Raw genomic sequence first — 16,942 nt, forward strand, 5'->3', positions numbered from 1 at the left:
GCAGTGGCGCTTGCGCTGGTCCAGAGAACCTTGCGCGGTCGAGGGCCGCGCCCTACCCTGCGCAGGTGCACCGGCCGCGCAGGTCCAGCTCGCAGCAGCCTCTCACCGCGCCCCCTCCTCTGTCCCTTCCACCGCCTCCGCCGCCGCCTCCGCGCCACGCTCCGCCCGGATGGCCAGGGCTGTGCCGGAGAATGGCGGAGCGAGAGAGCGGCGGCCTGGGCGGGGGGGCCGCGTCCCCGCCTGCCGCCTCCCCGTTCCTGGGGCTCCACATCGCGTCGCCGCCCAATTTCAGGTGAGAATCCCCGGCCTCCAAGCCCCGCCCTTCAGCCCGGACTGATCTGCCCCGGCTCACCCTTCACCCCACCCGCTCCGCCCCCAGCACACGCACACCAAACCTCCGGAAGGAGAGGATGGCCTGGGGATCGGGTCTCTTCCCTGGACAGAGGCCCAGAATCCCCCTCAGCCGCAAGTCCAGACTGGTATTCGCGGCATATCCATGGTGCAGCCAGCTCCCTCCGCCATTCCATGTCCTAGGCTAGGAGATTCTGAGCTGAAATTGGAGGAGGGGCGCAGGGGCTGCCTTCTCCCCGACTTTGTGGCCTGGGATCTGGTATGAGATCCCAGAGGAGGCAGGCAGGCTCTCCTGTGCCCAGTCTGAAGGCTCCCATAAAGATGGGAGCAGGCTGGGATGTCCCGCGAGTCCCAGTTTCTTAGGACGACGACAACCTTAGTGCAGGAAGGAGGGAGTCGTGGGCCCCACCCCGAGCCCTACCCGGCCAGAGGTGCCTCACTCCCAGGCCCGGCATGCTAGGACCCTCTGTGGATTTGGATGAGCCCTGACCTTGTCAGGTGTGGGCAGGTACAGAAGGCTCAGTCTCAGCCCAGGCGTCCTAGGCCCAGCTGTGAGAGGGGGGAGTCTGGATTGGATGGTCCCGGAATAGCCAGGAACTCTGGGGAACGGGGAGTCCTTGCTGGAGTGAGCACCCAGGACCCTCATCTGTGCTCCCCTTCAGCTCTCTCCCTGTCCCCTCTCTGGTGTCGGGCTGTTGAGAGGTGGATTTCAGAGAAGTGGACGGTGGGTGTCACGCGGGAAGTGTTGATGTGCCTTCTCCATGACTCTAGCCCCATTTGGAGAGGAGGAAGAGGAGGGACAGGAGGTGTCACTGCTCCAGAGTCTAAGAGAAAAGGCCTAGACATACCCCATTGTTTCTCCTTCTAATGAGCTGGCTCCTTCCCCTCTCTGGGGTCCCCCAGCCAGGCCCCAGCTGGGCTCTGGCGCCAGCCCCTCCTCTGACCAAGGGATTGCTGGCTCCCCGGCGCTCAGGTGGGCAGGGACCCTTGTGGATTTCTAATGGCATCATCAGGACTAGAGACCTCCCTGAGGCCCTGAGCTGAGAGGAGCTGGGAAGACCAGTGGGAGGGGACCAGATGGAAGAGGCCAAGGCCAAAGGCCGGAGGGCCGGGGCTTTGGTGATAAGCCCTCAGGGGAGCCAGGCTGAGTCCTGACACTGACTCCACCTGGCAGACACATGCTGCCTCAGGGCAAACGCTGCCTTCCTGCCTGGAGGCCCCTCTGCAGGGAAAGAATAATGGGCTTAGAGAGACCTGGGTTCAAATCCTACTCTACCACGTTCCAACTGCAAGACCGGGGCAGGTTTTTGTCCTCTCTGAGCCTCGTCTGGTAGGTGAGCTAATTAATATTGATTCCTTGATGTACGTCATGTCAGCCCTTAACAAGTGTCAGCCCTCCCTCTGTGCTACAGGCATGTATGTAGCTCCTTACTGCTGGAAGCATGTTCCCAGCATGGGCTCCTTTAGCCCTCGTAAGCACCCAGGGCGTGGGGGTCCGTCTGCTGGTTTCATTCGGGAGAAGGCCGAGCCTCAGGGAGGCAGGGGGCTGGTCCAGGGACCCGGAGGGCATCAGAGCCTGAGGCTGAACTGGAGCCCAGGTCTGCGTGTTTACTTCGCTCTACGTCCAGGCCCTGTCCCTGACCCGGAGGACGGCTTTGCCTCCCCTCAGCTGCCCCCTGACCCCGCGGTGACAGTGCTCTCCCACCCTCCCTCCCCTGGGGACAGGTTATCACGGATGATGTAGGGAGAGGAGCTGGCGATGTGGGTGCCAGGCAGGAGCATGTCCAGTCCCAGGCCAGCTGGGCAAGGGCGGCAGCACACAAAGGTCGGGGCGTGGGCACAATGGCTGGCCGCGGAGACAAGGCCGGCTTGTGGGAGTAATCACGGCAGTGTCTCCATCCCACGTAGCCGGCCCCGCGGGCTCCCGCAACCCCCGCTGCACTTCCCCTTGTCCAGCCTCTCAGATCCCTTAGCTGAGCTCGGTTTAACCCTGGATGGTTCCTGCTCCCTAGTGGATCTTTGGAGAGGTCGTGGATCCACCTGGCGGGGTTCGAGTCCTTGCTTAGCCTTCTTAGCTGTGTGCCCTGAGACTGGGCGCTAACCCCCTGAGCCTCTGTTTCTTCTCTGTGATGCCGGCTTTGGTTCCTGCGCAGGGCGGTCCCGAGACTTGGTTGAGACAGCACGTGTCGAGCCTTTCGAGGACTGTGGAGAGCTGCATCTGTGGAGCTGTAGTGCTGTTGCTGGTATTACCACTGTGTGTGCCGTGCACCCCCAGCACTGCCATCAGCTTCCAGAGGCAAACGGAGTCAGTGTCCAGACTTGGGTTCGCCCAGTGCCCAGCACAGAGCGGGTGTTCAGGGATGCCTTGCCGGTTTGTACGTTAGTTAAGGGTGACTTTGGGTGCATCCAAAGTCAGACAGTGATGGCGGTGAGCGGAGCACTGCGAGGCGCCCACTCTGCCCGGCGCCATTCTGAGTACGTGCTGCTCAAGGTCGTTCTCACCAGAACCGTAAACACGGTGCCTTATTATTGTCCCCACTTCACAGCTGAATAACCTGAGGTGTGCAGGGGCAAGGCGAGTGGCAGAGCTGGGGTTTGAACCCAGGCCAGCTGACTGGAGGCCACCCTGACAAGAGAGCGCCCCTGAATACTGGAGGGGCACTGGTGGAGGGGCTGAGACTGCTGTGGCCCTGGAAGGGTGGGGAGTGTTTGTTCGTTGGTAGTTGGTTTAGATAAATATGTAGATTTTTTTTGGAAAACTTTATTTATTTATTTTCAGAGAGTGGGGAAAGGAGGGAGAAAGAGAGGAAGAGAAACATCAATGTGTGGTTGCCTCTCACATGTCCCCAACTGGGGACCTGGCCCACAACTCAGGAATGTGCCCTGACTAGGAATCGAACCAGAGCCCCTCTGGTTCACAGGCCTGTGCTCAATCCACTGAGCCGCACCAGGCAGGGTGTTTTTTTTTTTTCTAAGTACAGAAATTCTTTAAGCCCTTGCTAGTAGTTGCTCTGGACATCGGGTCAGGGAGGGACTCTCACTCACTGTGCACACTGCTGTATTATTTGACTTCTTGCGTTTATAGCAGGTACAGGTTACTTCTGTAACTTACAAAGTAATTCTTTAAATTCAATATGAAAGTGGCACAGGTTCATTACAGGCATATCTCGTATTACTGCGCTTTGCAGAAAACTCTTTTTTTTTTTTTTGCAAATTTAAGTTAAGACCCTCCAGCAGCAAAAGGATTATGACCCACTGAAGGCTGGAAAGGATGGTGAGCATTTTTTAGCAATAAAGTATTTCTGAATTAAGTTATGCATGTTGGGTTTTTTAGACACAATGCTGTTGCACACTCAGTGGCCTACAGCACAGGATAAGCGGAATTTCTATGTGCTCCAGGAAACCAGAAAAATTGGCGGTGTGCTTCACTGCGATGTTCACTTTGCTGTGATGGTCTGGGAGCGGGCCCGCCACGTCCCCCATGTGTGCCTGTATGTAAACAAAACTCTGCAAGAGAATTTAGAAACTGGTGCAGTAGATACATTGAGCTGAGTGGGAGGGAGGAAGAAGAGGGACAGTGGGACACTGTGCGGAGGGACGGAGGTGCTCGGGAAGTAAAGTGAGCAGCCTGCCCTGGGGTCGTAGGTAAAAGACACCAGAAATCAGCTCACCCAAAGCAACCTGCTTCCCTTTTGCCCCCGAGGACAAAGTGGCTTCCCTGAGAGCACACAGCAAGTCAGTGGCAGGGCTGGACGGAATCCTGGCCTCGAGCCTGTGGGATAATGGCGTTTTTACCCATCACACTGCTTGAGGGATGCGAGAGGGTACCGAGAGGTTCAGGGACCTCCTTACTTATTTCTTCCCAAGGGGACACACTGGCTGGCCCTTTGTTCACTCCACAAACATTTGCTCTTTGCCAGGCTCCCCAGAGGCAGACATGGGCCTGGCCATCATGCAGGCGGTGGGGGAAGGCAGACAGACCAGGCCTTACTAGGCCGGTAGGTATGGGTGACTAAGGTCAGGGGCCTGGGTCAGTGGGTCAGGAATGGGTCCTCTCGGCTCAGGCCTGGTGGGTGTAAGTTCACCCAAAAGAAGGAATGATGAAGCCCTGGCTGGTGTAGCTCAGTGGATTGAGCGCGGGCCTGCGAACCAGACAATCACGGTTCTATACCCAGTCGGGGCACATGCCTGGGTTGCAGAGCGGTTCCCTGCAGGCCAGTTCCCAGCAGGGGACACACAAAAGGCAACCATACATTGATGTTTCTCTCCCTCTCTCCTTCCCTTCCCCTCTAAAGATAAATAAATAAAAATATTTAAAAAAAGGAAAAAAAAAGAAGGAATGATGAAGAGGGGAGAAGCATGAAGAGGGGAGAAGCATGGGAGAAGGGTCCAAGATGAGAGAGAGCAGGCAGGGTGTCTACTGCCCATCCAGGCACTAGTGCGGACAGCAGGGAACGCAGAATTCAAAGGCCATGTTGGGACCCTGGCCTGTCCAGTGATCAATGGTGGGGACAGCAGGGGTTGAGGCAAAGAGTGGCGGAATCAATGGATGTCTTGGGAGGATCACCCTGGCTGCTTGGTAGAGAGGGGGCGTGGAGGGAGGGAGACCACTGGCCATTCCTGCAGGCAAGGAAGGATGGGAGAGGAGGTGAGGAAGGTGTAGGGGCTGGACTGGTGGTGAGGCACCTGGGGTAAGGAGTAGAGGCAAGACTCCGGGAGGACTCTGGGCCCCTTGGGGGTGTGGTGCCCAATGGGAGCAGTTTGGAGAGCAGGGAAGGTAAAATTACTGGACCTGCTGGATTTGAGGTTGGTGGTCACTGGGGGGCCCAACTGGAGGGTGCAAGTAGGCAGTCGATTTTGGGGCTGGGCCTCCAGAGGGTGGGGCTGGGCCCAAACACCCTGGGAGCCTTGACTGACAGGGGGAGGGAGGAGAGAGAGCACATTTGATCCACTGATGCCTCAGAGAGAACACGGCCACCCAGGGCGGAAGCCAGGCGAGTGAAGGAAAGGCCTTGACTGCCCAGCACGTGTAGACAGGGGGAGGGCTGGGAAGGCTGTTGCTGCTGGAGGAGCCGCCCCACCCGGGCCCCCGGGGCTGGGCAGCGCCCCAGTCCAGGTCCTGCCGACCTTCAGTTGTGGGGACAGTGCTGACTGGCCTCACACAGCCCAGACGTGGCCAAGAGGCAGGATTTCCACCCTGGTTCTTTGATATCAGAGCCTTAAAGTTGGTCTCCAGATTGTTGGGACTTGGCCAGTGATGGCTCAGGGCCCCAGCGGATTCCACAAACTGGGTCACTGCAGCATCCGCACTAGGGGTTCTTACGCATTCTGCAGCGCCGACTCCAGTGTTCATTCAGAAAGTCTCCAGGAGCATCGGCCGCGGGCCCTGCCTCCTCCTGGCCCTAGAGACGCGTGGCAGCCCCCGGTGCCACGGTCAACCAGGACTTCCTTCCCCGGGCGTTCATTTGGTCCTGCGGTGTGCAGGGTCTTAGACCGGGGTGTGTCCGTGCCAGGATGAGGGGACGCCCTCAGGAAACAGAGGAGAAAGCCCCCAACTGCGTTCGAGGTGCCCTTTCTTCCTGTGTGGTGTGTGATCCATGACGTGAAACCACAGTCACAGCAGGCCTGTTGCTCACGGTCTTAGTTGCCATTTTCCATGTTCACACACAGACTTCATGGTACCCACCCACAGGGCTGCGCGCTGGTCCCGAGCACTGGGTGGCCTCTGTTTACCCGGCTCCCAGTGCGGGGCTCTGGCCAGCGTCAGTGGTTTGCTGGTGTGAGGAACCTGGTCCTGTGCACAAGGTATCCCGCCTCAGGGATTGTTTTCTCAGGGTGGTTTCCCAGAAGTCAAACCCCTGAGCCCCAGCGAGCTTGCTGTGTGTGGCACCAAAGGGTTTAAACGGCTCACACCTGCTATGACCCCCGGCAGGGCTGTCCCTTGGGTTTTGTTTCTGGGGTTGGGTTCAGTTTTCCCCTGGAGATGGCCCCTGTGTGGACACAGTCGGGAAAGGGAGTCCAGACGGAGGAACGAGCCCAGCCTGACCCGGGTCCACCCAGGGCTGGGGGCTGGGGAGCGGAACGAAGGTTCTGAGGATGCAGCTGGGCCGGCTGGCCCGCACCCCACACCCTCTGCCAGCCCCGCCTTCCCAGCACCCGCACCCCCTACCCCAGACTCTGATGTAGGCGAGCACGCGGGAAGTTGTGTGGGAAGGCGCACGGACTTGCACAGTTCCGAGGGGCTAACCTGGAGAGACCTGGGGACCCCAGTGCTCCACCCATTCATTCCGCAGCAGTTGTTGAGCACCTGTCAGGCCTCACCTGTGGTTCTGCCAGAGAGACGGGGTCCCACCCTCTGGATCAGCCGCCTCCAAGGCGAGCCCACCAGGTGTGTAGGGCCCAAAGGCAAAATTACAGTGATCTGGAGTCCCCAGCAAGGGGGACCGAGAGGGCCAGCAGCAGGATTGTCCGGCCTGGTCAGGGCCGTCAGAGAAGACTTTGCTGAGCAAGCCAGTGGGGCAGGAGTCCGAGTGTGGAGGTAGAGAGGGGCGTGTGGGGGGAGGGGAAAGATCAGGCTGCGGGCAGGAGGAGGCCCTGCTGAGCGGTCAGGTCCCAAGTAGAATCTGGGCCCCTTTTCCTAAGGGCCAGGGGAAGCTATTAAAGGATTCTTAGCTGGTAAGGAGTGACTGCACCAGATGTGCCTCTCAATGTTGCTTCCAGTTGCCCAGTGGAGAATGAACGGCCTACAGGGGGGCCAGGGGGAAATGGGGAACCTGCCCAGAGGGGACCAGCCGCTCCACAGGTGTCCTGAGAACCACCCAGAAGGTAGAGAGAGGCTGGACCCTTGAACTGCTGAGGCTCTCTATCGTGAGAGGGGCCCGTGGGGCAGCGTGGCCAGGACCCAAGGTCACGCAGCTGGCGTCCTCACCTCACTCCGGGAGAGCCAGGCACAGGAAGGCAAGAGTGGCCTCTGCACAACCGAACGCCTGGCTCAGATTTGGTGCTGCTCAGCTAGGGCCTCAGCACTTTCCCTCTTTACCCTCACTGTGCAGGCAGCTCTGCCTCAGCCGCCTGCTGGGCTGAAACAGCAAGTTAGAAAGGGCAGGGCTGCTGTGGGTGGAAGGAGAGAAGCAGGGTGGTGTGACTGTGGACGAGGCCCTGGAACAAACATCTGGACACAGAAGGCCATGTGTCCACATTGGGAAGCTCGGCTCCGGGAGGGTGCAGAACGCAGCCAGGGCCGGGCGGGCCAGGAGGAAGGACAGGGCCCTGGAGCAGAAGTGGGAAGGTTAATGCACAAAGAGGGGGCCTCGGGTGCAAAGACAGACTCCGAAAGTCAGGGCAGTCTCGGGAGACCGCACTCAGGATACAGAGCCACCAGATGTGAATATGTGTGAGACCCCGGGAACGTCCCACCGAATGGGCTACGAGGCTGATCGATGACAGATCTGGAGGCCCTGCAGAGGGCCCTGGGAGTCGGCTCCAGGCCGCCTCCCGGTGCTCAGGGGTCAGGGGAAGGTAGATGGTGGGATGGGGAGGAACCCTCCCTCCTCCCCTTCCCTGCCTGTAGCTGTCTTCTGTCTTCCACAAGCCTGGAGGAGCCAAGGGCTTGTTTAACTTTCCCTCCACAAAGGGTCTTCTGGGTAAGTGAAGTAAGCCAGTCACAGAAAGACAAGTGCCATAGGATTTCACTTACTCGTGGAATCTAATGAACAAAATAAACTGACGAACAAAATAGAAACAGAGGCGTGGGCCCGTGGAGCAGACTGACAGCTGTTGGTGGGGGTGAGGGGACTGGGCGAAAGAAGGGGAAGGGTGGAGTGAAAGCGCACGTATGCACAACACAGACAGCCGTGCGGTGACAGCCGGCGGGGGCGGGGGCAGACATCTAACAGTGTCAGCAGTACGGATAAAGAAAAAAGGCTCTTGTGGATGACCCAGTGCCTGGAGCAGCAGAACGGGGCAAGAGACAGGTGGGGTGGGGATGGGGGGCTCTATCCCCTGATCCTCGGTCGAGACCTCTCAGCACTCTGCAATTCACAGACACTCTGCTCTGTGAGGTGGGGCAGGTGTGAGGGGCCTTCGTTTAGTGTGGGGATCCCACGACCTCCAACACCTTCTGTCTGAGCTGTAGTGTCTCATCTGGAAAACCAGCAAGTCACCCCTCAGGCCTTTGAGCCTCCGCACAATGCCCTTTCCCCTACTGCTCAGGGGACCGCAGCCCCCTCCTCTGTAAAGGGTGAAACAGCAGTCCCTGCGCCCCCAGACCTGCCTCCCAGGAGGTGGGAACATCAGCCATACCAAGGGAGTGCGGTTGGGACGCACCCTGCCGCTGTCGCTGACAGACCTCCAGCAGGCTCCTGCTAAGCACCTGGTGTGTGCAGGACGGCCTCTGCAGCTCTGCCCCCGGGGGCGGGGGGTGCCGTCCAGACCACTGCTGGGAGTGTCCACCACCCGCTGGGTACTGGGCGGGGGTGTCTGGTGGAGCCCCCATCCTGTCTGCTCCGCCACGCCACCTTGCGCCGGCACAGATGCTGACCTACCGCAGGCAGCAGGGTGGCAGGGGACCAGTGATGTGGCCAGGAGGGCTGTAGGGCACTGGCACAGGGCATGGGGAAGGGGGGCTTTCTGAGGAGCAGGCTTAACTGAGCCTTCTCCCAGCAAGCACAGGTGAGAGCCTGCCACAGGCTCCACCCAAGCTCTGGGTTAGACCCCAGGGAGGCAGGAACCGGAGACAGGGGGGAGCTGGAGACCCCAGATGCCCGGCCAAGCAGTTGGCTACCAGCAGGAGCCCCTGAGCAGGGGGCAGAGGGGTGGCCTTTCAGGCAGCTCTGCCTGGCAGTGGTTGGTGGGGCAGAGTGGTGCAGGCAGGCCAGGCGGGAGGGCTGTAGAGGCAGGAGCTGGGCCCGGCTGGGCGGCGAGGGAGGGCAGCCCTGGATGTGCACTGGGGTCACCGGCAGAGCGGGGAGCACCCGAAGGCCTCTCTGGGTCAGACACCCAGTGGTCCTGTGGCTGGGACCTAGGGGCACCTTCTCGGTGGTGGCCCAGCCAGCCAGTGTGTGTTCCTCGTTAACGTAGTGCCAGCCACTCGCTTCTTGTGCCGGGGCCAGAGATGCCACACCGTGCTGGCCAGATGGAGCAGGAACAGGGCCGCTCTGGCTGCTGGGCCGGCTGTCCTCCCCAGCCCGCCCTGCTTCCACACCACACCACACCTTCCCCACCCTCGGGCTCCAGGTCCGAAAGGGCCTGAAAGGGGGCAGGGCCCTTCCAGCTTCTGCCTGTGTCCCAGGCAGGTCATTGGCTTCCAGGTCACCTAGACTGTGATGAGGGTCCAGGTGCCCTTCCCTGGCTGTTGAGCCACCTGTGCCCAGACACTTCTGGATGCTGAAGGATGGAGCCCTAGGGAGGGGCCGAGGTTCTGTCCTGCACCAGATGGGCAGTGGAGCAGCCCAGACCTGCCCCGCAGCCCCGACTGCGCACTGCCTGGGCCCACAGAAGCCTCCCTGACCAGGTGTGGGGCTGAGCGTGTAGCTGTGGGCCGTCCATTCATGGAGATTTCCAGAGCTTCCACCCCCACCCCCATCTGGTCATCAGGCACCTGAGCGTGGTGCTGGCCCTTTAAAGCAGATCAAGGGCTGGCTTTTGGGGGAAAACAGCCCAGATTTCTGCTATCTGCTTACAAGCCTGGGCCAGAGAGGGAGGGCCACCCCAGCCCCCGACAGGGGCATTGGAAGGGCAGGTGGAGCTGGTAGCATTGATTGCAGTAACCTGATCCCACCGGGGAGGTGGCAGTGACAGCAGCATCAGCGCAACGGGCCGGGGGAGGAGGCTGCCTGCAGCTGAGGGCTGGGCCGGGAAGAGCTGGGGCTGGGGCCCGGGTCGGCAGGCAGCCGCTGCCTCGTCTCCCGGCCCATGTATTTTTAATGAGCTCCCCAGGCTTCTGCAGCAGGCAGGACGCAGAAAGGCAGGCCCAGGCGGCAGAGGCCTGTGGCCCCAGCCCTGCCCTGAGCCCTGGCCCCCCCACCCTTCTGGGCATGAGCGGGCGGCCCTGGGGCCCGGAAGCCCCCCGGCCGGGCAGGGCTCCCCATGCAGCTCGTCCTGAAGATGGATTCAAGCCCAGACAATGACAGCTGGTTGGAGGATCAGTGGGAGCGCTGGTAGGGGTGCGGGGGCTGGTGGGGAAGGGGGAGGCTTCGGGGCAGCTCTGTAGAGCTCCTGCTCTGAGTCTGCCTGAGGTAGGAGTGGAGGGCGTGGGCCTCCTGGGCTCCCCTGGGGGCTGGGCTGCCACCTCTCCTGTGTGACCTTGGACTGTGGGTCTCTCTTGCTCTAAGCCTCAATCTCTTGGTCTCCTATGGGAAAAGGCTCAGGACTGTCCCCAACTCCCCCCACAGAATTCTCCCAAATGTCCCATGCACACCAAACCAGGTGGAGCCTAGGGCTGGGGTGGGCAGGTACCACAGTGGGGCCGGGGGCATGGGCGGGCCTGCGGGGAGAGGGCTCCCATACAGCCAGTCAGCGCTCTGGTGCTGAGGTGCTCTGGTCTGCCTCCTGAGTTCCCCGCTCCTCCAGCCCCCACCAGGGCCTTCCTGGGCCCCATCTGTGCACCCTCCTGCCCAGGGCCTGTATCGGGCAAGGTGATTCTGTGGTTGGAGAGATGAGACCGAGAACACAGAATGGGGCCCAGGTCTGTACTGGAATGAGCTGAAACCACCTGCACTGACCCCAGTTTTCCCCTCATTGCTCTGTGGCTCGAGCAGCTAGTGGCCTCCTGGGCTGGGGGGACCAGCATGTCTCTGGGGCTGGGGAGTGGCCTCTCAGCACCTTGGGTTTGTTGCTGCAGGGATTGGACAGGGAGCCCCTGATCCAGGCATCCCGTGGAGTCTTCTCATTCTCCATGGGCGGACTGGCCTTGGCACCTGCCTTGACCCTGGGAGGCCTTTCTCTGGCAGAGCCGAGGCTTTGACCAGCTGGGCCTTCCAGGCGCTGCCTCGTGTCTGGCAACAAGAAGGACAACGGGGAGGAGCAGGAGTGACGGGGAGCCTCCTCTTCCACTGCCGCCCCAGAAGGACTGCCTCTTGGCACGAACCCCAAACTTTCCCTGCTTGTTAGGTACCCCTTGCATTGGCACAGGCGGGCTCCAAGTCCCGTCCTCTGGGGGCTGTGATCTGCCTTTGAGGGACTGCCTCTTGGAAGATGTATTAGGGAGACATCGGTGGGCTGAGCAGTCCCGGTGTGTTGTAACTGCAGCTTCCTGTCCCCACCAGGCTCACCCATGACATCAGCCTGGAGGAGTTTGAGGATGAAGACCTCTCAGAGATCACTGACGAGTGTGGCATCAGCCTGCAGTGCAAAGACACCCTGTCCTTACGGGTAAGGCTGGGCTCCCAGAGCCCGACTGGGTGGCAGGATGGGTATGGACAGGGCTGAGGACACCCTCCTGATCCACACAGGAGGAGCATTCAGGGTCTGTACAGCACCCTCCTTAAATGAAGTAGCGTGCAGGAAACATCCAGTACAGAGCTTGGCACACCTTGGGCCTCAATCAATTATTTCTCTTTTTTTTTTTTTTTACTATGACTTAAGACAGGAGGCAGCTCCTTCAACTGCCCACAGGAAGAGAGGGCAGGCAGTCTTCAGGTCCTGGACAGTAGCAGTTAGGGCATTAGTGAATGGAAGGCTGGGGACTACGCGAAGTCCTTTGGGGAGTGGCCTTGGCAGAAAGCCTGCGGCAGAGCCGGCGCAGTCTGGGGTAATCTGCAGTGCTGGGGGCAAGAGCACAGAGACAGCCACGCCCTCCCTGGGAGGGAGGGCCTCCCAAGCCCAGCCACTGGGCCTCACAGACCCTCCCTGGCCCGCAGGCCTAAAGGCCCCTAAGGACGGTTAACCCAGCATTGCTGCTGCTTCTGACCCCATGGCTTTCCCATAAGACAGATGGCGTTCTCTGGTCTTGAAAGTTCTGAATCCTGCCAGGAGGTCCTCAGCATCTGGGGAGTGTGGGTCAGAGAGAGATCCCCTGTGTCTTTTCAGGAGAGTAAAAAGGAGTCAGGAAATGGCAGCCAAAGCATGGTGCTAGGTTGCAGAGCCCAGAGCTGCTCTCAGCCCTCAGGAGGGTGGCTGGCCAACGTGGACGTGGTGTGAGGAGGGTGGTTAGCAAAGGAGTGAGTTGGGGTGCACACTGCCTGTCTCTGTGTTGTGGTCTCCTACTGCCCCCAGATATGCTGTGAGCTCTTCCAGGCAAGAAGAAACTGGGGACAGGTTGGGGGGAGGATAACCCTCCAGCTCCATGTACCCCAACCCTCCACCCTCTGGGCAGGTTAGGAAGGGATAGAAGCAGAGGACCTGGGGAATGGTCCCAGGGCCTGGACCTAGCTTCTCTAAGGTCACACACCTGTTCCTCTTCCCCCACTGTTCTCTCACCCAGCCAGCACAGGCAGAGCCTTGAAGAGGGTGGTCTTGCCACCAGTTAGGACCTTGAGGCCCTGGGGCTTTATGTATCTTGTAGGGCCTTAGGCAAGCTCCAGGGGGCTGTCACTCACTCTTGCCAGTGAATCCTCACCTCTGCTAACTGGTAAGGGGGCTTGGGGGTCAGGACATCTGTCCAAGGTGCCAGGGAGGCAGTGGCAGGCTGGAACTAGAGCAGGGCTTAGAACTCTCAAGGTTAGGCTGGCCCGAGGGAGAATCTCTCAGGTTGGAAGGGCCAGGGGCTGTGGACAGGAGGGTGGGGGGATGCCACTGCCTCTGCAGGTGCCCCACGTACCCCTCTTCTTCAGCATCCCTCTTCCGGCGGAGCTCAGGTCTTCCTGCCCACTCTGCGGCCCACCCGCAATCCGTCGCCTGGACTGCCCGTTTTCCCAATTTCCCTCACTGCCCTTTTCAAATACTAACCCCACCCCCATCCCCCGTGGGCGAGAACACCTTGGCGACCCTCCGTCCCCATGGCAACAGCAGTGACCTCACTCTGGGCTTCGCTTACAACCCGGGTGAGGTCACCGGCCGTTGCCAAGGAAACGGGAGGTGCAGAGTCAGAAAGCTGAGGATCGTGAGGAGGGGAGAGGTGTGGACTGTTCAAGCCTTTGCCAAGGGAACGGGAGGGTGCAAAGAGTCAGAAAGCAGGGAACCGAGAGGAGGGAAGAGGTGTGGACTGCCCGAGGCGCCGCCCGGAGTGGGGAGGGCAGCCTCGCGCATTCTCGCGGGGGGATGGCCACTGTCTCGCTTGCTTATCTCTCCCCACCCCTTTGCGGCAGCGGAATGGATTCGCCTGGGCTGGGGGCGGTGCACCGCGGCCTTGGTCCAGCCCCAGCCTCTGCGCGGCCCCGCCCCCTGACTCCCCTCTGTCTGCGCCCGGCAGCCCCCGCGTGCAGGGCACCTAGCTGGGGGCGGCGGCTGCGCCGGGAGTCGGCTGCAGGCTGAGATGCTGCAGATGGACCTGATCGACGCTGCAGGGGACACTCCCGGCGCTGAGGACGACGAGGAGGAGGATGAGGAGGAGCGCGCGGCGCGGCGACCGGGAGCGGGACCGCCAGAGGCCGAGGCTCGGCAGGAACCGGTGCTCCGCGGCCAGGGCAGCGGGGACACTTACCGACCCAAGCGGCCCACCACGCTCAACCTCTTCCCGCAGGTGCCGCGGTCTCAGGTAAGGCGCGAGCGGTGTGGGGCAGGGCTGAAGGGTGGCGCCCTGAGCCTGGGCTTGGGAGGTGACAGCGCAGGGTGCTTTGGGCGAACTTGCGGGTCTGGCGCTGGGAGAAGTCGCCTGCCTACAGAGACCACCCGAGGCTTCCCAAGGGGAAGGTTCCTGGCGAGGTGGTCTGGGAGGTGGGTAGGATCGGTGGTAAAGGGAGGGGCCCAGAGGGACAGTGGAGGGATCTGCGCAAAGAGGGAAGTGGGGTATTGAGAGAACAGTTTTAAGGGGTTGCAAGGGTTTGGAGCTTGGGTCCCGCCGGCTGTGGTCGGGTTTCCTTTTTAGGGTGTGGGGTTCCTGGTGAGGTGAACAAGAAGCAAGGCCTAGGGAAGGCTTCCTTCGTCTGAAGGTGTCGGTGTGGTAGGAGGCCGTGGGAAGTTGTGAAAAGTTAGGGATGGGAGCTCAGAGGCAGCAGCCGATTGGAAGTGTGGGCAGCTGGGAATTCCCAGAAGGCAGGCAAGAGAAATGGAAGGTGGAGCTGCTTGGCTGAGTTGGGGGCCTGGGGCCCCCTGGCTGGGTGGCTGGATGCCAAGGAGGGTTGAATAGGGTGGGGGAGAGTGTCTGTGGCCCTTTTGTCTTCCAAACCCAGTCAGGAAAGGTGCAGAGGGGCCCAGGGAGGCGGGGCTGTTGGTCGAGGGGGCTGGGGCCCCAGGGAAGGGATTAGTTCCTTTCCCAGGATGGTCAAGGGTAGATTTTGGCAGCCAGAGTCATGAATGTGAGGGCCCCTGAGGGTGTTCCCAGGGAAAGGGGCCCAAGCTGTGTGCAGGCAGCCTTGTACGTGGGCAGTTCGGAGAGGGTCCCAGAGCAGGGGCAGTCCAGGGGGTCCAGCAAGAAGGGCCTCTGACATACCATTCCTCAGTCGTACTCCCCAGGCGTGACAGAACGGTCTTCTGGATTCATCATTTGGATGATTCATCCCAGTCCCCCAGGCCAGCTGCCGGGAGACCCTTCCTGTGCCTTTTTCTCATTTTGCAGACAACCCCTGCCCCTTCCCTGAAGCTTCCTAAGCTTCAGGGCACTTGGGCTAGAAGGGAGAGTTTTCATGTTACCCTCAGTGTCTGGGTCTGGGGGTCCGGCTCTGACCCCACCTCCTTCCCCATGCACCAAGACACACATTGGCCACCGCCGCCTTTGCGGAGGCTGACAAGACCACGTCCCTAAGGCTTGGCCAGCTTCCCTGAGGCAGGAGGAAGGGCTGGCTAGAGCCAGGAGGCCTGGCTGGGAGGGCTGGGACCTGCCACCCTTCCTGTCTGCTCCACAGGGGTCCAGGGTGAGGCCCTGGACAAGAGGTGGGTGGGGGTGGGAGTACAGCAAATGTCCTAAGGCTGGCCGGATGGGGGCAGGGCCAGGGCCTCCCTGTGCCGGGCACTGTTGACCACTTATGTCACAGGGCCTTTTGTTCTCTGCATAGGACACGCTGAACAATAATTCTCTGGGCAAGAAGCACAGTTGGCAGGACCGGGTGTCTCAATCATCCTCACCCCTGAAGACAGGTAAGTCGACACCCTTTCCAGACTCCCACCTGCCCGGCCCCACTGCAGAGAGCAGCCCAGTAGCCTCCAGCTCGTGAGTAGGCCCACCTGAGGGGACTGCAGCACGAGTGAGGGGGCCCCAGAGCCACCAGGGCCTGTGGCTGAGTGGAGGGAGCAGTGGCTGGGGGTCAAGGGCGGGGGCACCTGCCTGCAGCACCGAACTGCCCACCCTCCAGGGGAGCAGACGCCTCCACATGAACACATCTGCCTGAGCGATGAGCTGCCCCCCCAAGGCAGCCCTGCCCCCACCACGGACCGAGGCACCTCCACCGAGAGCCCTTGTCGCCGAAGCGCTGCCACCCAGATGGCTCCTCCCAGCGGCCCTCAGGCTGCCCCACCAGGCGGCCGGGGCCACTCGCATCGAGACCGCATCCACTACCAGGCTGACGTGCGGCTGGAGGCCACCGAGGAGATCTACCTGACGCCGGTGCAGAGGCCCCCAGACCCCGGGGAGCCCACCTCCACCTTCTTGCCACCAGCCGAGAGCCGGATGTCGGTCAGCTCCGATCCAGACCCTGCTGCCTACCCGTCCTCGGCAGGACGGCCACACCCCTCCATCAGTGAGGAGGACGAGGGCTTCGACTGCTTGTCCTCCCCAGAGCGGGCTGGGCCGCCAGGTGGAGGGTGGCGCGGGAGCCTGGGGGAACCGCCGCCGCCCCCTCGGGCCTCGCTGAGCTCAGACACCAGCGCGCTGTCCTATGACTCGGTCAAGTACACGCTGGTGGTGGACGAGCACGCGCAGCTGGAGTTGGTGAGCCTGCGGCCGTGCTTTGGAGACTACAGTGACGAGAGCGACTCGGCCACCGTCTATGACAACTGCGCCTCTGCCTCCTCGCCCTACGAGTCGGCCATTGGGGAAGAGTATGAGGAGGCACCCCGGCCTCGGCCCTCTGCCTGCCTCTCTGAGGACTCCACACCCGACGAGCCCGACGTCCACTTCTCCAAGAAGTTCCTGAACGTCTTCATGAGCGGCCGCTCCCGTTCCTCCAGTGAGTCTGCAGCGGGAGCTGTGGGGCCTGGGTGGGAAGAGCTGGCTCGGGGGCGCTCTGGGAGGAGGCCCCAGACCCATCTGGTCCAAGACTTGAAAACTGAGAGCACCCTCCCTGCCCCTCCCACCTCGACCGGAGCTGGGACCTCCCTCCTGCAGCTAGTCCCCTTCACCCCTAGGTGCAGAGTCCTTTGGGCTCTTCTCCTGTGTCATCAACGGGGAGGAGCAGGAGCAGACCCACCGGGCCATATTCAGGTAAGAGCGCCAGAGCCCAACCAGCCAGGCAGTGGCGGGGACACCCTGCCCTGCCTCTGTCATCCCTGCTTGGCCTAAACCCATCAACACCCCTGGCACACGACGAATCCTCCACTCAGCCCCAGGGGGTACAGTACC

The 16,942-nt window shown here is 61.2% G+C and overlaps 1 protein-coding gene across 2 annotated transcripts in view; it reads left to right on the top strand.

Annotated features, from left to right (window-relative positions):
- The window catches only part of MAPK8IP1 (mitogen-activated protein kinase 8 interacting protein 1), a 19,642-nt gene continuing 2,700 nt past the window's right edge, over positions 1-16,942 (top strand). The window contains exons 1-6 of one of the 2 annotated variants that reach the window (XM_037166196.2): positions 1-292; positions 11,616-11,721; positions 13,700-13,984; positions 15,441-15,522; positions 15,738-16,550; positions 16,729-16,804. In XM_037166196.2, coding sequence (XP_037022091.2) covers positions 192-292; positions 11,616-11,721; positions 13,700-13,984; positions 15,441-15,522; positions 15,738-16,550; positions 16,729-16,804 — 1,463 coding nt within the window. In that variant the 5' untranslated portion in view covers positions 1-191. Of the gene's footprint in view, positions 293-10,097; positions 10,509-11,615; positions 11,722-13,699; positions 13,985-15,440; positions 15,523-15,737; positions 16,551-16,728; positions 16,805-16,942 lie in introns of those variants that run through there. The other variant, XM_037166197.2, reaches the window with a different exon arrangement.

Source organism: Artibeus jamaicensis, unplaced genomic scaffold, assembly GCF_021234435.1.
Source record: "Artibeus jamaicensis isolate MK-2021 breed Jamaican fruit bat unplaced genomic scaffold, CSHL_Jam_final contig_797, whole genome shotgun sequence".
NCBI classification, from domain to species: domain Eukaryota; kingdom Metazoa; phylum Chordata; class Mammalia; order Chiroptera; family Phyllostomidae; genus Artibeus; species Artibeus jamaicensis.